The sequence below is a fragment of the Alosa sapidissima genome, chromosome 14 (assembly GCF_018492685.1).
Source record: "Alosa sapidissima isolate fAloSap1 chromosome 14, fAloSap1.pri, whole genome shotgun sequence".
NCBI classification, from domain to species: Eukaryota; Metazoa; Chordata; class Actinopteri; order Clupeiformes; family Clupeidae; genus Alosa; species Alosa sapidissima.
In genome coordinates, this window is record NC_055970.1 from 34,489,718 (window position 1) to 34,515,319 (window position 25,602).

The 25,602-nt window shown below is 41.7% G+C and overlaps 1 protein-coding gene across 1 annotated transcript in view; it reads left to right on the top strand.

Annotated features, from left to right (window-relative positions):
- Positions 1-25,602, top strand: part of LOC121681487 (transient receptor potential cation channel subfamily M member 1-like) — a 196,737-nt gene that overhangs the window by 135,976 nt on the left and 35,159 nt on the right. The window contains exon 19 of the mRNA XM_042061245.1: positions 21,999-22,127. Coding sequence (XP_041917179.1) covers positions 21,999-22,127 — 129 coding nt within the window. The remainder of the gene's footprint in view (positions 1-21,998; positions 22,128-25,602) is intronic.

The window sequence follows — 25,602 nt, forward strand, 5'->3', positions numbered from 1 at the left end:
TCAATACTTATGACCCCTGTATTTTAAAGAAGAACATTTATTTATTTATGATACATTATTCATTCACTAAGAAAATTGGTATCCTTTCCTCATTAAGATCAATTTCCAAAAGATGATTTTATATTCCTCTTTTCAGTCAACTTTAGCATGGGTGCCAACACTTTTGGCCATCACTGTATCAAAAACAAAGGTCATTTTTGGATGGATGGATTTTTTGTGAATGTTTCTTCTTCTACATAAGATTTGAGTCATCTTTAGTTCATGTGATACTTTATTGTCAATGCACAAATTAAGTAACAGTAGTCTGAAACGTCATTGTTAATGCACAAATTAAGTAACAGTAGTCTGAAACGAAATGCTGTTTTACATATAACCAGTGGTGCAAATAACTGACATGTCCAAATGGCCCTTGATGAAGTGCGTCGCTAGACTGTTCATACACATTTTAACGGGCCAAAGTTGAAGAGCTGTTGTCCGTTATTGTTTGTGCAAATGTAGGCTGATTCATGTTCCCTTGCATTGTGTAACTGAGGTCCATGGCTAGTCTGGCTTTCACCAGACCAAGCTCAATCTTTTAAGAAATCAAAAAATAAATAGCGGGCAGATCAGGCTGGGTTCACCCAGCCTAGTCCATAGGCACCCGATATTGTTTAATTTTCCGATTGAGATATCCACGCTCTGGCTATTCTAAATGCAAAAATGCATCAGGGAGTTATGACAAAACTGTAACTAACAAACTAGATCCTAATAGAAAGCTGTTAGCTTCCCTAAGCTACAGGTAGGCTTATAAGGTAGGCCTATTTACAACATAAATTGTCAGTAGGCTATGCTGGCGACACAAATAAAATCTCCTTTGGAAACCAATGGCTCACGCCTTACAGTAGCCTACCAAGCGGACTTTAAACTGCCATATCGTGGCGAAAAGTTGTAATAAAATTCACGCAGGTCCATGCGTCAAGGAAAGCGCGAATGAAGTATCCACTTCTAAATGGGAGCCACTACCAAGGGGGCAGGCGAATTCCCGCACTGAGGCGTCTCAGTCTCACGCATGTATAGGCAAAACTGTATCAGACCGGTGTAACGTTGGTAAATCTTCCATTGCACAGAATGATTTTTGTAGCACGTGCAACAAATGACAGTCGAAAGATACAATTACAGTGCTGCTATCAATTTGCTTGGTATAACCGCATTTATAGTTTTCTACAAATGCAATCAATCAAATTGGCCTCCATCACTCAACCAACGCTAACAGTAACATTACCTAGGTCCTTATTGATATTATAAGATTAACGTACCTGCAGTAAAAACCAAGCATGTCCGATAAACATCCTCAGATTTATTTCGGCTTCAAGAAGAAATGGGAATTACATTTCATGTGAACATCGTCCTATCCTTATTAGACGTTCTCTGCGGTAAACTACAGTCCTTGTAGGAAGCGTCCATTGTTTTTCCAACCTACTTTTAACTTCCAACAACGAGCAGCACTGTCAGTCGATAAACTGTATGTCAATGGAACTCTGTATCGCAACCCCAATATCACCACCTGGCTATAGCACATCATACCTCATGCCAACATTCATCTTGATTATAACATTGTCACCCTCAACTCTCTCTAACCCACTGCCTACTGATGCTTGGATCACCTCTCTCTTCTCTCTTCTTATGTTTCATTCCTTTTGCTCCCCCTACCCACCCATTCTCTTTTGCTCTCTCAATGTTTAATGTTATTCATGGTGTTTTGTCTATACATGTTTGCTTGTGTGTCCTGTCTGTTTTTGTTTATTATGTCTATAGGCTAAAGTCAAATCATGATCTGTATGTTTTCAATGCTAAACAGGAAATGTTCATGCTGTCACCACTCCAGAACCAAATTCCTACCTCTTTATGCTCTATATTCTTCTCAGCCCCTACCCTTTACATCTCATTCGCACACCACATTACATACCTATTCCTCCACCCCCCCTTCCCCCTCTCCTATCTAACTGACACCTGCACACACTCTCACACACACAAAACCCACCTTATCAAACATTTTCATAACTGTACAATCACAACATGGTACCACTTACATTCCTGACCTGGAACATCCGTGGGATTGGATCTCAGGCAAAGAGGCTCAAAATCTTAAATCATTTGGATAGTTTAAAAGCTGACATATGTCTCCTACAAGAAACTCATCTCTCAGAATTAGACTACACCCGCATCAAATCAAGACAATTCAATCACATTTTCTCATCTCATTACAATACAAAACAAAGGGGAGTTTGCATTCTGATTAACAAAAGAATCTCATTCATCCATAACGCCACCATCACAGACCCAGAAGGACGTTTTGTCATCATAAACATCTCAATTCACAATACCCCTGTAACAATTGTTAATGTTTATGGCCCTAATACAGACAACCCAGTTTTCTTTCAGAACCTCTTCACCTCCATCTCAACTCTATCTGGCTGTCCCATCATAATTGCAGGCGACTTTAATACAGTGTTAGACCCCACATTTGACAGATCTGATCACTCTAAAAGCAAACGAATCTGGCAATCCACAAAAACAATAAAACAGTTCATGAGCGATTCTGGCCTTGGCGATTGTTGGCGGCTTCAGCACCCAGACTCCAAATGCTACTCTTTTTTATCTCCGGTCCACCACTCCTATTCCTGTATTGATTATTTTCTAACCAGCAACTCTATAATGAAAAATATCTCTGATTCAACTATTCATCCCATAGTCATTAGCGATCATGCCCCAGTTACAATTAAATGGAACATAACGAACCAACAGCGACCAATTAGCAAATGGCGTTTTAATACATCCCTCTTACAAGACCCAAATTTCATCAGTTTTGTTGGGAGAGAGTGGGCATTCTTTCTAGAAATGAACGGCTCCCCTGAATCATCTCCTTCCCTTCTGTGGGAAACAGGAAAAGCAGTACTCAGAGGAAGAATCATCTCATATTCAGTATACAAAAAAAAGAACAGGAAGTAGAACTCAACAATAAAATTAAACAGTTAGAAGAAACCAATGCAAGCAACCCAACTGAAGAAACACAGGCAAAACTTAGGAAACATAAATTCAAACTCAATGAAATACTCAATAAACACACTCAATTTATGATTCACCGTCTAAGGCAGGAAAACTTCCACCATAGCAATAAATCAGGTAAATACTTAGCAAATCAAATCCAACGTAACAAAGAAAAATCAACAATCCCGGTCATAAAGAACTCAGCAGGGAAGCTAACCAGCTCACCTGAAGAAATAAATCATGTTTTTTACCAGTTTTACAATAAACTATATTCTTCAGAAATAAACCCCAACCAGGAATTCATAGACTCTTTCCTAAACAGCATCGAATTACCACAACTCAATGAGACCGAAATAAAAAACCTAGAATCACCTATAACTCAACAAGAACTGTTTGATGCCCTGAAACAGATGCCCGATAATAAAGCACCAGGTCCGGATGGCTTTCCTGCTGAGTTCTACAAACAATTTTGGACCATCTTAGCTCCACTTTTCATCAGAATGATTAATGAATCAAAACAGAAAGGACGTCTTCCAACTAGTTCCACCACAGCCTCAATTTCACTGCTCCTCAAGCCCAATAAGGACCCAACATTGCCATCCAGCTACCGACCAATTTCTCTCCTCAATGTGGACAATAAGATAATCGCAAAAATGCTAGCACACAGATTAGCAGGGGTCACCCCATCCATTATCCACCCAGACCAAACAGGCTTCATTAAAGGTAGAATTTCATCCACCAACACCCGCAGACTGCTAAATATAATGTATCACTCTACAAATTTTCAAGATAATACCATCATAGCAACTCTGGACGCAGAAAAAGCTTTTGATAGGGTGAACTGGAATTTCCTGTTTTCCACATTAGGGAGGTTTGGCTTCGGGGAGTCGTTCATTAACTGGATTAAACTTCTATATACCTCTCCTTCAGCCACAGTAATCACCAATGGACTAACATCACAAAGTTTCACTCTTCACCGGGGAACTAGACAGGGGTGCCCACTCTCCCCCTCACTATTTACAATCTTCATTGAACCCCTAGCAGCTGCCATCCGTCAGAACCCCCTCATCAAAGGTGTCCAGACTCCATATATGCATCACAAAATCAGCCTTTATGCTGACGACATTCTTCTCTTTCTTCAAGACCCCACAACATCAGTAGAAGAAACCATCAAACTCATTGACACATTCTCTAAAATTTCTGAATACTCAATCAATTGGAATAAATCTGCAGTTCTCCCATTACATCCCAACAGCTGGGATGTGACAGCCAACTCTTCACCTATCCCACTATGCACTAACTATATCACTTACTTAGGGATAAAAGTCTCCCCCAGGCTGTCAGACTTATTTAGCCTAAATTATTCCCCTCTACTCACTTCAATAGATGATGACCTTCAACGCTGGAAGAACCTCCCATTATCCATCATGGGCAGAATCTCAGTAATCAAAATGACAATACTGCCCAAAATAAACTATCTATTCTCTATGATTCCAACCCAGCCCACCACCCTCTGGTTTAAGTCTCTCGATTCATTAATCACTAAATTCTACTGGAAAGATAAGACCCCAAGGATCAAACTCACCACTCTCCAAAAACCAAAAGCAATGGGAGGACTAGAGGCCCCACACTTCCAGCACTATGCCCTGGCCAACCAGCTCCACTTCATCCACAAATGGCTACACCCCACCCCCTCAGACAACACCTGGTTAGACCTAGAACAAACAATCTGTAAAGAAATTAAAATCTCAGATCTCCCTTTCTGCAGTCAGTCGGTCAAAAAACATCCATCCTTCAAAGCCCCAACAATTTCAGCTACTCTGACAGCCTGGTGGAGATTCTACCACATCACTGATTCACCTATAGCACCATCAATTCACACCCCGATTTGGAATAACCCAGATTTCACTGTCAATAAAAAAACACTTAACTTTCACACATGGATGGGAAAGGGCATCACTCACCTTCAACACATTCTTCAAGACAATAATCTGGCCTCATTTTCCTGTTTGGTCCAGAAGCACGGCATCGAGAGTAAACACTTCTTACAATACCTGCAAATTAAATCATCTATCCTAGGAAAAATTAACATCCAGACAGCTAACCTTTACATTCCCCCACCAATCTCAGAGCTGCTTAATATTCCCTCTCCCAAAAAAATACTCTCCCAAATTTACAAAATTATATCTCGTTCAGAAAAAACAATTTGCCTGCCATATCACAAATGGGAATCAGACTTATCAATTACTCCCGGTGCCGACTTCTGGACCAAAATGTGCAAAAACATCTACCTCATGACAAAGAATAGTAATCTACAACTAATACAATACAAGGTTCTTCACAGATTCCACTTCACTGCACATAAATTGGCTAAAATGGGGTTTGGCTCGGATCTTTGCACTCACTGCACACAAAATAACCCAGATACATACATTCATGCGGTTTGGCATTGCACTCCAATCAACCACTTCTGGGTGAGTGTCACAAAATCTCTCTCTTCCATCTTTGGCTGTCACATCCCAGCATCCCCTTCCTTATGCATACTTGGTGATACATCCACAGTCAATTTAAGCAACTCCTGCAATAAAACACTGCTGGTAGCGCTGACTATCGCCAAGAAAACAATCCTCATGAACTGGAAATCTAAGAAAAAAGCTCACATCACTCATTGGAAAAACTTGTTAACAGACTATATATCATTAGAAAACCTATCAACTACAAACTTAATCAATACTCAGGATACAACCTCTCCTTGGTACCCCTTTATCACCTACTTACAGTCCTGACCCTCTTTGCCTGAGTTCCATCTCCACACGATCATAAAACACTTCATCAACAGATACACATATCATCGAACACTAGGCAGGGGAGGGTAGCTGGAACTATTATTGTTATTATTATTATTATTATTATTATTAGTAATATAAATAGCATCCCCTTCTTTCCCTCCCCCTTTTATTTACATTCTCTGATAACTTTACTAATTTCACTCTTTCTCTCTGCCTCTCCCATCGTTATTCTGACGGGGCCCCATTGGATGGCTTGGGAGACTCGGTCCTGGCGGGTCACTGTGTGGTTTTGGCATTGGTTGGGTCCTGTGGGTTATCTATTGGCCCTGGGCCCCCGGTGTGCACCCTCCTCATACGCTCATGAACATGCCTTGTCCTGGAAGCACACAGCACGCTTTACTCTCTTTTAATCGCACTACATGTTAGGTGACATACATAAACAAAAACTACAAAACAGGCTAGGGTAAGAGTGGAGTGCAGGTAGATGCCTCATCAGGTGTCTATCTGCATGCCTCACTTATTTTAATGCACACATTGAGGAGGCATACATCTTACACAGGGTAAGTGTGGTGTGCATGGGGAAATCCTGACAGATATTCACCATGCATGCCCACTTCTTTTAATGCTACACTCTAGATAGACCCCTCAACCTAGCCATTCACATACTGTACATATTTAGGTCAAGAGTGGCGTGTTGGGTGAAGGTCTGGGGGCGAGGTGTGGTTGGTCGTGGTAGTGGGGGATGTGTGCATATGCTGGGGGCCTGGGGCGATGGGTGGCACGCAGGTCCTCCCCTCTGTCAGCTCGTCGCAGTATAACTGCAGGGGCTGGGTGGAACTGTGGCCATTAATGGGTGCCCAGGTTGGCAATCAGTCAGGCAATCAACCAGGCAATCAGTTATTCCTATTATTATACTTATCATTAATAGAATAATTACAACTCCTCTCCTCTGAAACCCTCCCTCTCTATGTTCCAGCTTCTCTCCTCCTGGCCCAACAGCAAGCCAGCCTTATACATATGCGCACACACACACACACACATACATCCTCACATACTCACTACCCCTCACCCCCCATCCCCACCCCCATCCCAACACCACCTCATTCACACTCTTAGAGCTACCATCCGCACCCCCCCCCCCATCCCCCCTTCTTTTCATTCCGGTCATCAATTTCATCCCTGATAATCATATCTGTAATCATCCTGGACGCAAATCATCCTTAGCCTTTCTGTTATTAATGTTATGTTGTGTTATGTTTGTGGAAGCCAAGTCAATGTGATGTCTTGTTAAGTTACAGTATGTGTTTATGTAATGTACGTCTGTTTGTCGTATGTAGTGTTCATGTGCATGTCGTAGTGTTGCATTTTCTGTAATGTCAATGATGTTTGCAAATAAATAAAAAAAAAAAAAACTTCCAACAAAATTACGTCTCACTGCAACGATGCGCCATCTAGTGGACAAACGACTACTTATCGCCAATACTGGAAATGCAGCCATGATGATGATGATGAATATTTATTTTGGCTTTCTTTTAATCCTACTGAATTTGTAATTATGTATCGGCCGTTCTAATACCGATAGTATGTGCCTGTGTGTGTGTGCATGTGTATATGTGTGCACCGCCATCTACAGGCCAATAAGTGTACAGTCACTAAATGTACACATAACCTAATTTTTTTTAGAACCCCATGGATGAAATTCTATGAAACTTGGCATACCCCCAGAGAATGTCAGGTCAATCATACACATAAATTTGGTGAAGTTCTGAACATCTTAACTGAAGATAGGGGCGATTAAAGCAGAATAATATTGCATTTTCATTTTTTACCGGGAGGGGGGGTGCAAATCACAAATGAGTGATTATGGGCCAGGTTGATGTGGGCCCTTGAGACCAACATACCATAAAAGATTCTTCATCAGTGCCACGGTTCAGGTAGTTATTTAGGAAAAACTGCTTTTTTTGCGGCTCGGGGGGCCCAGCACAGGGGGGGGGGGGGGGAGTGGCCCCCGGGGACGAATAGAAATTTTTACATAAAAGTCTAGTGGGGCTACATACCCACCAAATTTCATGTGCCCCGGTGGTTCGGTGTCCCGGGTATCGTTGACCAAAAATTCAGGAAGTAGATGATGGGGGGGGGGGACTTTGACAATCCCTATATGACCGCTTCGCTAGCTTTGCTAGCGGCGGTCGTAATAATACAATATAGCCTAAGTTTACCCTACCAAAGCTTCTCAACCATGGAACACTCTGGAGTTATCACAACCTGCATGACCCATTAAAACATGATCGCAGCAACGGTAAAAAAAAAGCTTTTAAAAATAATGTGGGAGTGATAGCAATAGAGTCTGCTATCATCAAATCAATTTCACCACTAACAGAAGAACTAGATTCTAGCACTTACTTAAACAAAACAAATGACAGGAAAAACAACTACTAGCTATGGCTAGCTGTTGCTAACAGCTGTAAAGTTCTGTGGGGGTAGTCTACAGATGGCTAAAAGCTGATGTTAGCTCACTGACATAATGCAGAAGCCATGGACAAGTGACGCATTTCATAACATAGCTTACCATCAACGGGGTGGGCTGGATAAGAAGTACTTGCCCTCCTGGGAGAAGACTGTGAAGTCCGTTCCATCTCGGCAGCGAGGTCCCTCAAGATGTCCCTGAGATGTCCATTACACTAGAACTAGTCATTAGTTTTGAAACTGACTGACTGAAGCGATTTGCATTGTAGAGTTCCTCAGAGGGTTATTAACCATCTCTGCTTTGAGTTTAGAGGGTGCTCGTGACCAATCAGAGCTTGGTGATTGTTTACCCACTAGGTGTGTTACAATGTTTCATCAGCGTTCTTTTAAGGCATTCTTTTCCAAATTATTTGCCAAATGATTTGCCAAATGGAAAAGAAAAAGTAGCTGAAAAATGAACTAATGGTGGTCCTCTATAGGAGTTAATTGTTTATGTTGTTTACCCGGTACGTTTGTGCATGGTAGCCTAAGTCTTTTTTTGTTCTTTCAGCCTAATCGGTCTGCTCAAATACAGTGTAGTGAAGAAAATGGTGCGTTTGCACAAAATTTGTCTGTCTGTTTGCTAGGTAAACTTTCTGTTTTCTGTTTCCTAGATATTAAGTATAAAGGTTTTTTTCCTGTTTAAAGTGGTGCGTTTGTGCACAGTAAGTCTCTCAGTTTGCTGGCCTGTAAAGCATGTTCGCGAGTGGTGGATTTCAGCTTGTTTTGTCACTGGCCTACTGGCCTTAACGTTTCCCTGTTTAAGCAATGTGTTGGCGGACAGTAATGGCGCTTTTCCACTATGGGGTAAAACCGCGGTGTCTGGGGTAAAGCCTCTGACTTTTTTATATTTCCATGATTGAGGCCGGACCAGGGCCGTGGCCCAGACGGCCTCAGGTCGGCCTTGGAGTAGGCCAGAGCCAAATCGGGGCAGAACTGAGGTCTTTTGGAATGGAATACAACGCAACAATAAAACTGGAGAATTTTAAAAATAGACCGGTATCATTTGTTTAGGGTTGCCTAGCAACATAAGTGACTGCTTATTTTTGTGAAGAAAAATGATCTACATATATAACAACTTTGCAAAATACAATGTTATGACTTGTTTAAATGTCCTTGTAATTAATTTGATGTATGCTTGCGGTGTTGTTGCTAAGCACTGTTTAGAAGTTTCTAGCATTGTTAGCTAATGTCCCCGATATTACAGCTCCTTATGGAGGCCACGCACCGGTGTTTAAGACTGGGGAAAAGCCTTGGGCCAGCCCCCGTCCGTAATAGCCATAAGTCTTCTCTGTTTACTTTCCTAAACACAGTGGGTGAAGGATTTTGTACTTCCCTAGGGCGTGCGTGCACATAGCCTTAGCATAGCCATAGCATAGCCTGTGGTTAGCGTATTTTCTGTTCTGGGGGGAGAGGGTAACGTGTCCCTCAGGGGTGCGTCTATGGACCCTTGTGATGGCCTTAGAGAATGCCCCACCTGCTTAGGGGATGACAGACATGAGAGAAGATTTGGAGAACCCTTGCATGGCTGTGCTGGATCTTCCTTTGGGGGAGCATGCATGTAGGGCAGAGAGGTTGGAGCAGTCTGAATGTTCAGGAGCTCCTCCTCCGCTGCCCGTAGTCAGGGATGGCAGACAGGGTGCTGGAGCACACAGCCAGCTTTGTGGCGTCTGCCTCTAAGAGGCGACGGGAAGGGGCCAGTGTACCCCAAGAGAAATCGCATTGTGAGATTTTAGCTGCTATAAAGGGTCTCTCAGAGAGACTAGGTATGATGGAGGCACGGCACCTGCCTACAGGCAGTGGTTCCAATGCACCAAGCGGGTCCTCCCGAGATGATTTGCACTCATATCAGGGGGAGAGTGTAAAGCAAGGGGATGTTTTGTCCTTGTACGTGCAGGACTCCCTGCTTGACTCTAACAAGCCATCTGAGCAGGAGGGGCACACATCGTCATTGTCTCAAGCAGGCTCTGCTCAGGTGGACCCAGGAGAAAGTGAGTTCTCTGCTGCAGATGTCTTGTCAATGGTCCTTTCTGCAGCCAAGCTTGTTGGTCTGAGCGTTCCAGTGGAAGCCCCGTCCCCATCTGTTTAGACCACAGACCGTTTGCATTCCAGGAACAGGCCTACCAGTTCAAGGTGCTCCCATTCCACATGTCTCTCTCGCCCAGAGTTTTTACAAGGGTGGTGGCTGTAGCCTTGTCCCCCCTTCAAGCAGTGGGCTTGAAGCTCCTGCTCTACGACTGGCTGATCTGTGCCCCAGATCACAGCCAAGTCATGTGAGACACACAGAGGGTCATTCAGCATACATGTGTAGAACCTGGGGTTCAGGGTGCACCTGGAAAAGAGCAACCTCATTCCCACACAGGATACAACATTTGTGGGGTTGCATCTTAATTCAGTTGCAATGTACGACTCACTCACCCCTCAGAGGGTGTTGAAGCTTTTAACTCTTGGAAGTCAGTTCCGTCTTGGCAGAAGACTCAGGATGACCCAGATTCAGAGGTTGCTAGGAACCATATCTGCAGGAACAGCGGTGGTTCCATTGGGTCTCCTCAGGAGATGGCTGAGTGCGTTCGGCCTTCATCCAGGTCGAGACAGGCTTGTGAAAATCAGGGTCACGGACATTCCTTTGCGCACTGCATCCATGGAAAGACAAGGCTCTGTTAACTCGGGGAGTCCCACTAGGGCACATCCCATCACGCAGGATGGTCAGTACGGGATGTTTGAAACCCCTCTTGGAAGGGGCGAGCATATAAATGTGCTAGAGCTGAAGGTGGTCCATCTGGCCCTGGTGGAACTTCTTCCCTTCGCTGCCTCCAGGTAGCCAGGGAGCTGCTGATGTGGGCCTTTGTCCATCTAGCAATCCTGAGAGCAGTGTATATTCCAGGAGTGCAGAATCGAGCAGCAGACCTCCCGTCCAGGACAGGCCCCCTCCTGGGCAAGTGGAGACTGGATGTGGTATCTCAGCTGTGGTCTCGGTTCGGCAGAGCCCAGGCCGACCTGTTTGCGTCATCAGAGACGACTCACTGCGACATGTGGTTTTCATTGGGGGACCACGCCAGTCAGGGCAGATCTCTCGTCTCAGATAGACGGACAGATCTGGCACCCCAAGCCAGCAATTTTACAACTGTGGGCATGGCCGCTGCTCAGCCCCTCCCTCAGGAGTTAGATGAGGCAGTTATGCAAACCATACAGAGTGCCAATGGAGAGTGTTCTCAAACTGGTGATAAACAGTTAGTCCCAGCCACATGTGCGGTGCAGCAGCTATCTCTTTCTTCCATCAGCCAGTTGATGGACTCTGGGTGACACCATTTCCCAGGCCTATGCAGTCTGAATCTTTCCGCTCCTGGTAACTTGGTGGCACACTCTACAAGAAGTATGGCTACCTCGTGGGCTGCTCTGAGGGTGTAGCGGAGATCTGTGCAGCTGCTTCATGGAGCACACCCTGCACATTTGCCTGATTTTATAGGGTTAATGTGGCAGCTTCTGCTCCACTAAGCTCAGTGGTGCTTTCTGCTGCACAGGGGATGTAAAGGCACAAAGCATTTTATTCCTCGCAACCCTGATGGCATGAGTCATCGGTCTGAGGGAGGTCGAAATAGATCGTAAGTTATGTCCATAGCTATGGATCTATGAGACCGACGACGTCACCATCTCTTGTTGCTCGGAACGAGCTGAGGTGTTCCAGGCAAAGAGGAAGTGGCTTGTTCACCCGGATGTTCATATAGAAAGTGAGCCAAGGCAGTGACATGGCGTTGTTGTCATTAGGTCTCGCAGATAGGTAGAAGGGTGTCTACAGACAGTGGAAGGGAAGAGTCCTGGAACCGTGATTTAATTGTAGTTTCAGGATGCATTTTTAAGGCATTTAGTATGACATATAGCTATATAGCATATAGATACCCAACAATGATCAGACATATTGATATTGTCTACCGATAAGTCAGTGACTTCCAGACATGTGGACTCGAGTCACATGACTTGGACTCGAGTCAGACTCGAGTCATGATTTTAATGACTTCAGACTCGACTTGATAAAATTCGGAATGACTTGCGACTCGACTTGGACTTGAATACTATTCACTCGAGACTTGACTCGGACTTTGCCTCTTTGACTTGTAATAACTTGACTCGAGTCAAAAAATACATTCCCTGATCGTGGACCAGTCACCCCAGAGATGCTTTCACTTCCACGCTGAAAAAAACAAAACACATAGTGGACACAAACAGGCAGAGCACAGTGATGAGTGCTGCTGTTACTACCACACGAATCACGCACTGTGTGTAGGGCACCAAGAGACAGAGGAAGGACCAATATTAAATAAATATTAGCTTTACTGCAAACTGATTTGCATTCTTGTTAGAGAACGTTTACAATGTCAAAATGCACCAACAGCATGTTACATAAAGATGATACTTTTCAGGTCCTCTCAATTAAGATCCAACTTAAACGTACAGTGGGCAGTGCTTCGACTTGGCCAGCTTCACTCGCGGTCCGCGCGTGGGATCACGCGGTATCACGCGACTTTAATTTGTATTTTTCCAGTGAGACGCTGCAACAACCCAAACAACCGGTAGATGGCTCAAGTGAGCAGGGTGTCTCGTAAAAAGAAATGGAGCCTGGAAAACCCTACACAGACTTTTCACTACAGACTTTAGCAGACTGGTTTAGAAATAATGTAATAGCCAGAAATATGCCTGCCCTGCCCTAATAAAGAAATATTTGGTTAACTGCGAGTGAATCCCGTTTGCAGCCGTAGAGACGCAGGACAAATTAAACATTCTGGTTTTCTCCGAGTGCAACGATGATAGACAGACATCATTTGGACAAAATATAGAGTATTAACCTCCGTTGCTCAGCCAAATGCCTTCCTGTTACGTCCTGTTATCACGGAGTTACAGGCGATAAACGATTTTTGATGGTCACAAGTTTACTTCATTAGGGACTGTTGCTACCGGAGGAGTTTTGGGAGCATTAGTCCAAAAAGACGTGACCCTCCCTCGCCAGCAATACATTTTTCTATGACCCTCCAAAGTGATTATGAAAAAATCACTGTCAACTTTTTCCGTGTTTATCGCCTACTGTATTTTAACGTTTTCACATATTTGGCCATAAGCCGTTTATCATAGGCTATCACAAAACCAAACTAAAAAGGCGAACACTTTAACAGGGGGAATTAATTGGGCATGAATCATGCTGAACTCTATTTCGCTACCTTAGAATAATAAGGTTCTATCTGCGTTTTGAGTAGGTACAACCGGGACGATTGAAACGGGGACGAATTAAACATTCCGGTTTTCTCCGAGTGCAACGATGATAGACAGTCATCATTTGGACAAAACATGGAGCATTTTAACCTCCGTTGCTCAGCCAAATGCCTTCCTGTTACGTCCTGGTATCACGGAGTTACGAGCGATAAACGATTTTTGATGGTCACAAGTTTACTTCATTAGCGGTTTATTTTTTTGGATTATTAAAGAGTGTTTTTCATTTAAAGGTTTGACTTCGTGCTTATTCAGTAGAGCATTTAGTGCTCTCCCCAATCCCAGACGTTCACATTGCATGTTTGTTTGTAATGGATGCAACCGCGAGATAGGCTATGCGTTTGACAATGAGTTGTTAACAGAACCAAGACATATAGCCCAGCAGCAATCTAGGGACTGATCGTTATTTATTGAAGGGGCCACCAGAGGAATTTTGAGTGCTTCAGTTGGAAGTTGCATGACCCTCTCTTGCCTGCTAGAAATTGTTCAATGACCCTCCGACAGAATTGTTAAAAAAGACATGACCCTCCCCTGCCAATTGTCTTCCGCCCGCGCCACATCCACACACTTTGTGATAACATTCTTAAATCAATCTTTCCCGCGAGCTTGCATGCTACCAGTCCTTCCTTTTCAAATGTGTTGCGCCTGTTTGCACAATTTCACAAATAATCATATGTGATTAATAGTATGACAAATAATCCCTGTGCACGGGGACCGAAACAATGCATGCCAACTTTTTCCGTGTTTATCACGTATTTTAACTTCCCCCGCTGTCTTGCCGTTTTAATGTTTTCCCGTAGAATATCCCATATTTTAATACTCTCATAACAGCCCTGCCATCGGGCCTGTCTCTGTGTTGCCCTGTTGCTACCCCTTGCCCTTCCAACGAAACAGATGTCTTCAAATCATCGTTTTCCTTGCTTGAAGGCGAACTTAGAGTGATGTTAACCTATTTAAGTTTAACGGCGCGATTGTCGTGAGAGCACGATTCATTGGCGCTTGCATGTTCGGCCTTATGTCTACGTGCGCACCTGAGGCTACTCAGCTGCAAGAGAAATAATTTCCCCTCTTTGTATGTTCACTGCAAGTTGGCCTACCATAACTTACCAACTCTGCACTGTAGACTGGCTATTTATATTTTTCTGTGAAATAAGCAAATGTATTTGTTCAACTTTATGAAGCAGAATTACGCATAGGGTACTTGGAACATAATACATTTGACAAAGGACAGATGAATGTTGCTAGTGACAAAATATTAACTTTCAGTGTTTTACGATGTCTTTGTCATGGAGAAGTGTTTTTCCCCATGCATTTATTCTAGGTTACTGTCAGTGACTGCCGTGAGAGAAGCGGGTTCTGTGTTTCGTTCATGTCAGTGACTGACGCGAGAGAAGCGGGGTCTGTGTTATGTTGTGTTGTGTTGCATTGCGTTAATTTATTTTCATTGGGCATACCGTGCAGTGCCGTCCACAGCTCTTCAGTTCTGACAAAGCCAAAATTACTCCTTTTGAAACAATGAGTGCAGGAAGCGCGTTTGTATGGTTATATTGCTTGACTGGGGGGGGTGTCCCAAGCAGCTTTCAGCCATAAGGCTACTTTGAGAACATTTCAATTCACCCGACACTAATATTCAAAATGTTGAAAACTATTTCGGCATAGCCTATAAAGCAGTTTAATTAAATGGAATGTTAGTTGTAAACAAACGAGCTACTTGGTGAGGCTTGGCCTCACAGATGCGCTCGTGCCTTAGATGGCAGGACAAATCTTCACGATAGGCCTATTAACTAACCACCCGATTCACGTTGGCTGGGGGGAAGGGGGGCCATCAGACAATTGTGCCCAGTTAATCCGGCCCTTCCCCCAAAACAATCACACCTTCCCACCTCTGACAGCTTAAAAGAAGTCAAGAGGACTCCTTACTCACAGACCTATTCACAAACCTGCGGTTTTGAAATCCTATGCAGCTACAGGAGCTTCCAATCGCGAGGAAGCAATTTTGCATTGTAGGCATAACTAACATGCAATAACGCCGCCAACAACAACCAAAACTAGGCTAATCATTGTCAACATGTAAATTAAATGTAACATTATTGTGAATCAAATTAAAATGTTCTCTTTTGCAAACGTAGGCATAGTAACAGAATAATTTAATAATGTTACAAGATACTACATCAATCCGTATGTTTCATTGGGCTACTAGGCTATTTGTTTTGCCTTGATTCATTTAGGCTAGGCCTTTTTATTCAGGGGCCATATTCACAAAGAATTTTAAGGCTAAAAGTAGCTCCTAACTGGCGAATTTAGGAGCAACTCCTAAAAATAATGGGCGTGTCACTCCTAACTTTAGGACTCCTAATTTTTTCACCTAAGTAATTCACGAAGCATTTTAGACCTAAAAGTAGCACCTAAGTCTGGGAGTAGCCTACTCCTAGTAGTAAGATAAAAGCCTTTGTGAATAGCCTACGGCCCCAGTTATTCATCATCTTCAGTCCTTGTGTAGCGCACGCATTCTGAGACCTGTCACTCATCATCGTAAGGGAGGTGTTTGGAATCATGCCCGCGTTACAATCATCAGCCAATCAGCCAATCAAGGTGGTCACGCTTGCCCATTTACCCAAATTAATGGTCGAATATTACTGATGATCATTGTTATTTAAGAACATGCAGTGTGCGTAGGGTACCAAAAACATCTTGCTCGTAAAAAAGCATCATAACGCACATTCTGGCGGGTCTGTTATTTACTGTAGGCTGCGCAAACCACATGCCTTTATTTTGGGCAAGCCTGCATTCATTCATTCATTTAACCTTTATTTATTCTCGGAGGGTCATTGAGGGAAGCCCTCATTTTCAATGAAGCCGAAATTACAGAAGCGAAGCAAAGCACTCCACAAACAAGACAACATTCGAGGCCTTCTGTTGAAGAATTTTATATAAATCCTGCGCTGACAGTAATCCTCCTGCCCCTGATAGGCCTACCACAGCTGTGGATAGTGTGGAATGTTCAAGTAATAACACAATCCAATGTGTGTCTCAATTGTCCCCCGCTGACCACCTCACACATTTCTCTAGATTTTGCAACGAACTTACATGACACAATGCCATAAAATATGCCAGTTTTAGGACACAGAATAATGTTTGTAATGATATCAGGTAGGCCAGGTATTGTCGAAGGTGCATGGTGAAGTGAAATTCTTACTTTGGAAAACAAACATTTGCCGATATCATCGCCGATCATCAGAATATTGCAACAGATTCTGTGTTCTGGACTGCAGGTAACTTGTTAAGCCAGTGGTTATCAAACTTTTATTTCATTCCCCACTTTGATCAAGGGGCATGACTGATGATAGTGGAGATAACGTGTTATCCCGAGGCTTTTGCAAGTCAGCATCTTCGACGGTAGTCTATTAAAAATATAAGTTTTCGATGTCCCAAACGGAGAGCCATATTTTATTGTTTTTAACGATCTCTATGCTACTCACAAAAATGTAGGCATGGGGACATGATGAAGTAGGTTATCCAACTGTCGTGTGTTAAATTATTGTGATTACGAGCCAGTGGTTTTCAAACATTATGCGTGACTCGGACATCTAACTAAATGCAACAGGCTCATATCGTCCTCGCATTCGCAAAATGAGGACCAGTGTTTTGTGAAATTGCAAATAGCTATTCGTTTTAACTATTTTTTTTATGATAGTAGCCTATACAAAAAGCACTTCATACTATCTTAATCTTGGAATATGGGGAGGGAAGTGGCGCGTCTGCAGTCAGCCAAATATGAATGTAATTCTGCGGCCTAAAGCAGATGTAATTGTTTATCGTACAGAAAAATAAAAATGACATGTCAAGCAGTCAATTGACTACATTGCAGTCAAGAAGTAGGGCAAATTAATTTACGAAACCAAAACGTGGGTCATAGTTGTCTAAGCCTCTATTGCGTAGCCTGTTAAAAACGTCGCCAGATAGTATTAAATCGGCAACAACATGTTTTTTTTGCAGAAGCCTACCCAAGGCTACAGATTAATTCTGAACAGTTATTTCTCTACTGGCTCAATTATCACACCACTGTTTTGATTTGCGTAGTTGCGTTAACCCCAACACTGACAATAATGTAGACAGCAAATTTCGATTTCGATTTTCGTGTAGTCAAGCCATAAGCCATACTCAAGTAGCCTAAATCGAGGTAATGTTTAATTATGCATGATTTATTTTGTTATTGAATTCGTAGGCTGGGATTACTCTCGGCAACAATTATGTAAGGGACGGCAGGCAGAGCGATGTACAGTGGCAGAGCGACGCACAGTGGCTGAAAGTGGTACTAAAGCTTCACGCAGCTTCACGCCGCGTAATGCGCGAATGAAGTGGTCATTTGAAAGCGATGCCCACTGTATGCTAGCCTACTCCATTTAATTGAGAACGCGTCTCAGTGCGCACGAAAGGGAGAGAAAACAAGTGGCAGGTTCCAGCTGGCTTGTCATTGTTGATGATGATTGATATCTCCTTTTAAATATAAGAAACGTATAAAGGGAAACGCCCCAATGAAAAAGTGGACGCCCCAATTTGGAAAAATAATATATATTTGCTGCTGTGCTGAGTGTCATGTAGCTATCCGTTTAAGCTATTCAGCTTTCCTGAATTTCCCCTTGGGGATCAATAAAGTATCTATCTATCTATCTATCTTATTTTAATCTGTATTTATAAAAAAATACTGTAGATTAGATTGATGTGTTAAAATTATGATCGATAGTCTAATAATGGCATTATTAAGTGAAGAGTACCTGATGACTTGTTCAGGACTTGACTTGCCCTTCTCTGTATTTACTTGTGACTTGACTTGGACTTGACTGCTAAGACTTGGGACTTTCTTGTGACTTGCCAAACAGTGACTTGGTCCCACCTCTGGTGACTTCTATCCCTCTAGAAATTACTAGATCGAGGGTGTTGCCAAGGTTGTGGGTGGACCCAATAACATGCTGCTTTAGCTCTAAACTGTCCAAAAAAATTAAGGAACTTACTGTCTTTAGCATCAGTCGTCTTATTGACATGGATATTGAAATCACCATTTGCAATTATCTGATCATAGCTAGTGATGATGAGGACATAAGTTCAGAAAACTGGTCGAGGAAGCCAGTCCTTAATTTTAGGAGGCCGGTATAAGGTCAGTAGGAGTATAGCTGGGTCAGCCTTCAGAGTGAGGGCGATATACTCAAAGGAAGAGTAATCGCCAAAGTTTCAACAAGAGCAGCTGCGCTGTCTGAAGTTAGCCAGGTTTTAACAACACTGATAAAATCATTGGTTGCAAAGGTTTTAGTAGTGAGAGTGCCTATATTTAGTAGACCCATGTCAGCTGAAAATGCGTCTGGCATTAGAGGAATATGCTGAGGTATGGAAAGAATATTAGTTTTGGTTTTAAAATTGCCTTTTCTTTTCACTATACATTAGGGTGGTCCTTATCATGTGCAATTTTTTTTTTTGCAAAATGTTAGTGTCAACCTCTTAAACTGTTCCCTTTAACTTCAAAATTAGAAATATGCAAACATTTTGACAAAAAAAATATATTTAGAGGTAGTTCAATCATGTGGAAGATTGCCTATGTTAAGCTGTGCTGTGTTATTGTGATATGGAAGTAATATTAAAAGTTGCTGCAAATGAACTACATTTTATTGAAATCAGAGCAACACTGACATGACAACAATCTAAAAAAAGCACAAAGTTTTCAACAATCCCTCATTTCTGATGCTCAGCAGCCAGTGTTGACTTTTTGCAGTCTGGATAGATCCGTCCGTGATCTTCCATTCTAATAGATGGCAGATTTGATCCAACTAATTCTGGTATGGTGGAACCAATCAAATAAACACTCTTAGTACACAACACAACTGCAAGCAAAGCTGAGGAAGGAATGGTGAAGATGCCTTTTCCTCATACAGTTTTGTGGCACATATTTGGGGTTCCGTGGATACAATTGTTTGAATGTTTTAATGAAGAGCAAGAAAATGTGCTCTAAACCCAAACAATAACCAAGGTGATCATCAATAGAAATATGTATTGATTCCACCAGGAAAGGTAAATCTGCTAAACCGGGTCATGGGTGGATTAATTTGGATTTATTTTCTACAATAAGTAAACTGAGATATGTATCTAAAATATGTATCTAAAATACATATTTAGGAATATATGGTGCATTAGATGCTTTTATGGAGATTGTTTTGGAATTTTACTAGCCAGTTACAACACCAATTCAAATTATCTGTTTTTATGAAAATCATCAAACAAAAAATCACCTCAAAGTTTAAAGCTATTGAGCTACCAGTAATTATTATGTTATTGCCATAGAAATTGGCATGCTGTATTTTCTTATATAAAGGAACAATTTGAAGGGTTAAGAGCATGACAATTGGAGACTTGAAAAATAAGGACCACCCTACTATTCATTGGGCAGAAATCAACGTTGGAATAGAAGTATAAGCTATTATATAGCTGTCATGCTATTACATGAAGTAACTTGATCTATGGTAGTAGTAGTGCTATATGTTACCCTGCACAAAAAAATTTCAGATCCATCCACATGTGCAATGCCATTTGAATCGATACCTGGGGGTATGAATCTGTGATATTTTCTACAGAATGTCAATGCCCCTCAGTGTGGTCGTTATGTTGTTCGAGAGCAGCCTGGCTCCATGTTGGTTTGGGTGAAGACCATCATGCTTCAGTAGGCTGTGCCTCTCCCAGAACAAGTCAAAGTTGTTGACATATGCTTAGGGAAGCGCAGTAGCATTTCAGCCAGGTGTGGAGATTGAACAGTCTGGACCATCTCGCAGCACCCTTTCTGTAGATAGGTAGAGGCCCAGAGATGACGATCTGTTTTCCTGTGCCTATCAGGGTGGTGATGAGAGTTGTGTAGTAATAGCACCTGAAGGACTCTTAGACCATGAGAAGTAAATCCTCTGGTCTGATGAAACAAAGATTGAACTATCTGGCTACAATTCCCCATAATGAGTGTGGAAGAAACCAGGCCCTGAGCTGCACTGGTAGTAGTCCTTCTGTACGCTTTTCTCACCTTCACAAAGGAACTCTGGATCTCATTCATAGTGACCATTGGGTCCTTGGTTACCTGTCTGACCAAGGCCACCCATCCCGGATTACTCAATTTAGCTCAGTGGCCAGATCTAGGAAGGCTGTTGGTTGTTCCAAAAATTTTCCATTTGAGAATTATGCTGAGCGTCTGTTATGTCGACCAGTCATAAAAACTAGATCTAATTCCAGACTCTATTCCTCAGTGGTTTCATGTTGGTGGAATGAGTTGCCCAGTGCTCTCCGTTCCTGTGGTAGGTTTGGGTCGTTTAAGAGGGGTCTAAAGACATTCATATTCAACATGTACTTAGTTGTTTAAGCGCTTATGTGTTATGGTTTGTATAATATTGTTTTATTTTCATTAGGCTGTTAATTAATTTGACATTATTGTTTATTATTGATATTCTCCTTAATGTAGTCTTACCATTGTCATTGTTTTTATATTATTGATTGAATGGACATTATTGTTTTATTATTGCCTTTCCCCTCATTTTCATTGCTTATTTTTATTAGGCTATTGATTGAATTGATATTGTTGTTTATTATTACTATTCTCCCTATTATATTTGACCAACATTCTAATCTGTTCCCTGTTCAATTTTAAATATTAAGTTGTTTTGTATTTTTGTGTCGCTTTGGACAAAGCCGTCTGCCAAAACCATAACCATAACCATTATGGAGGCTACTGTGCTCTTGGGCACTTTCAATGCTGCAGAAATGTTCTTATGCCCTAGATCTGTGTCTTGACACAACCCTGTCTTGTAGGTCTACGGACAATTTTCTTGACCGTGGCTTGGTTTTCACTCTGACATACACCCTCAACTGTAAGACCTTACATAGACAGATGTGTGTCTCTCCTAATAATGTCTTTTATTTTTATAAATTTACAAAACACTTCAATCACCTGCTTTTTGTGGAGTATTGTGTGTAGATTGATGAGAAAAAATGAATTGAATGCATTCAAAGATGACTGAAACATAGCAAAATGTGAAAAACTTGAAAGGGTCTGAAAGCTTGAAAGGGTTTGAAAAGTTTCCAGTTGCACTGTATCTCCCTACCTTATCTGTTTTAAAATATACATGATATTTTACATCACAATTTTTGCATTTTCATGCATTGGTAATTCCTTGGAATTGCATTTGTAGTTATCTGTGTTGTTCCATTTCATTTTTTGTTTCATATCAATCCTACTAATAATGTTAATGAAAAAGGTGAACATTAACGCAAAAAAAAAACATGAATAATCCATATACAATATTCATATTTGCTATTTCATTCATCACTTAGTTAGGGGTGCTGCAGAGTGTCTTTGAAATATGTCTCACCTGATATTTTGTGTTTCTATTGTAGACTGCCTATCTTGTGTACCTCATGCTGTACAACTACATCATCCTAGTGAAGATGGAGCGCTGGCCTTCACTGCAAGAACTGATTGTTATCGCCTATATTATCACTCTGGGACTTGAAAAACTTCGCCAGGTTTGCTTCCATGGCATTAAATGTGCAATTTGAATGGATCTACATTGTCAATACATTAATAGTCAGATATAGCATGTGAACAGTCAACAAAAAGATCAAAATAATAACTTGCATATAAATGCAATGTATTTATTTCTCTCAATTAAGATGATACTCTTTGTAATCTCCATTGCAGCAGATCTAACGTTATGTTACTCCATTTAATTGGAAACCCGTTTGAACGCGCATGAGAGGGAGAGAGAGAGAGGCAGGTTCCAGCTGGCTTGTCATTGTTGATAATTGAAATCTCTTTCTTATAAGAAACGTTTAGAAGGAAATCATGAAGGCAACAGTAGTTCCCACTACTGGCCATTGATAAACTGTGAGAGGGCACAGCCGGCCCATTTTCAAAACCCAATGTGGCCCTTGAGCCAAAAAGATTGCCCACCCCTGATCTATAGTGTATAATATTCATTTACATTACATTCATTCATTTAGAAGACACTTTTATCCAAAGTGACTTATTATGTCATCTATTTTACAAGGGCCATTGTCCCCAGAGCCTTGCTAAAAGGCCCAACGGTAGAAGCCTGGAATTGAACCCACAACTTTTTCTTAGCTACTAAACTACCACCACCACAAATGTTTTAATATCATTAGAGAGAGATGTTTTAATAATGTTTTAATATCGAGAGAGAGAATCCAGAGAAGTCTTTGTAAACAAGGTACAGGGCTGAAAAACAAAATTGGATGGCTGTGATCTCCCGTGCCCTGCATTAAAAACAGGACTGTTTCTGTAAATAAAACCATTGGGCTCCGGAAAATTTCTCAGTTTGATGCTCCATCCACAAATGCTGGTTAAAAGACCAGGGCATAGCACTCCAATTCAGTCTAATCTGGACCCAGTCACACAAAATAAGAGGCCTCCACAGTTCTTAAGGATAAGTCAGATAAATGGTCAGTAGTAATTGACTATGACTGGAGATATAATGCGCAAAGCATGAGATATGGCTGTGACTTTTATTTTGACACACAGGAAACACTTAAACAGGATGTGTAGTTTTAGGGAGCACCAGATGAAGTCTGAAACTAGATGTACCGCATAGCGGTACAAAATATGACCGCCGCTCAGTCCTGTACATCCGTTCCGCGAAAATAAATCACACTTCAATTTGTCTCCATATTTTACTCCATCCCCCACTCTTGAAACTTTTGTGTATGCTTGTTTGGCATGCCTGAGTGTGTGTGTGCGGCTGCACAGAAAGTACCCTACTGGTGCTGAAAAGGTGAATAGATTGTAGAATAGCCAAAGAAGATGTAGAATTGTTATAAAACCTTTAAAATCTCTAAACAATCACAAGTAGGGCAGTTCATCACAGTTCATCCATTGCAACTGGATTGATGAAAGGTCACTTACACCTGTAGGCTACATTGTATTTGGGAAATGCAAAAGGTATCAGCATAATGTTATTTATTTATTTATTTATTTATTATGTATTTTTAAACAAAAACATCTCTGTCAGTTCCATGCCGTTTTCAACAGCTATCAAAAACAAAGGTCATTTTTGGATGGATGGATTTTTTGTGAATGTTTCTTCTTCTTACATAAGATTTTAGTCATCTTTAGTTCATGTAATACTTTATTGTCAATGCACAAATTAAGTAACAGTAGTCTGAAACGTTATTGTTAATGCACAAATTAAGTAACAGTAGCCTAGTCTGAAACGAAATGCTGTTTTACATCTAACCAGTGGTGCAAATAACTGACATGTCCAAATGGGCCTTGATGAAATGCGTCGCTAGACTGTTCATACACATTTTAACGGGCCAAAGTTGAAGAGCTTTTGTCCGTTATTGTTAGTGCAAATATAGGCTGATTCATGTTCCCTTGCATTGTTTAACTGAGGTCCATGGCTAGTCTGGCTTTCACCAGACCAAGCTCAATCTTTTAAGAAATCAAAAAATAAATAGCGGGCAGATCAGGCTGGGTTCACCCAGCCTAGTCCATAGGCACCCGATATTGTTTAATTTTCCGATTGAGATATACACGCTCTGGCTATTCTAAATGCAAAAATGCATCAGGGAGTTATGACAAAACGGTAACTAACAAACTAGATCCTAATAGAAAGCTGTTAGCTTCCCTAAGCTACAGGTAGGATTATAAGGTAGGCCTATTTACAACATAAATTGTCAATAGGCTATGCTGGCGACACAAATAAAATCTCCTTTGGAAACCAATGGCTTACGCCTTACAGTATCAAGCGGACTTAAACTGTCATATCGTGGCGAAAAGTTGTAATAACATTCACGCAGCTCCATGAGTCAAGGAAAGCGCGAATGAAGTAGCCACTTCTAAATGGGACCCACTACACAGTAGCTTAAGGTGTTTTGCTAAAGCAGCCATAATGAAATGAAGGTGTCATTGTTTGGATACTTCACACACACGTGCTTTTTAATTTCACAGACTACAACTACCAAGCTGTAATCAAAGCACATCGATTCCCCTCTCACACCCTGCACGCACTTAAAACAAAATAAACAGGCGTCTCAGTCTCACGCATGTATAGGCAAAACTGTATCAGACCGGTGTAACGTTGGTAAATCTTCCATTGCACAGAATGATTTTGTAGCACGTGCAATAAATGACAGTCGAAAGATACAAACAGTGCTGCTATACATTTGCTTGGTATAACCGCATTTATAGTTTTCTACAAATGCAATAAATCAAATGCCTCCATCACTCAACCAACGCTAACGGTAACATTACCTAGGTCCTTATTGATATTACAAGATTAACGTACCTGCAGTAAAAACCAAGCATGTCCGATAAACATCCTCAGATTTATTTCGGCTTCAAGAAGAAATGGGAATTACACTTCATGTGAACATCGTCCTATCCTTATTAGATGTTCGCTGCGGTAAATTACAGTCCTTGTATGAAGCGTCCATTGTTTTTTCCAACCCACTTTTAACTTCCAACAAAATTACGTCTCACTGCAACGATGCGCCATCTAGTGGACAAATGACTACTTCTCGCCAATACTGAAAATGCAGCCATGATGATGATGATGATGAATATTTATTTTGGCTTTCTTTTAATCCTGCTGATTTTCATTTTTTACCGGGGGGGGGGGGGGCAAATCACAAATGAGTGATTATGAGCCAGGTTGATGTGCGCCCTTGAGACCAACATACCATAAAAGATTCACAGAGAACTGTGTCTGCCCTACCCTCCTTTCGGGGGGTCCAGTCCAGCGGGGGGGCTGCAGATGAAAACGAAAAATGACGGTTCCATGCTATCCATGTGGGGGTACATGCCCACCAAGTTTTGTGTACCCCGGTCTTTCAGTGTCCCGGGAATCCTTGTTGGTGTACGTCACTAAATGTACACATAAATTATTTTATTGTAAGGCCCCCCATGAACGAAAGTACACAAAACTTGGCATGCATTCGGAGGGTGTCATAATGATCCTACACTTTTAATTTCGTGCAGTTT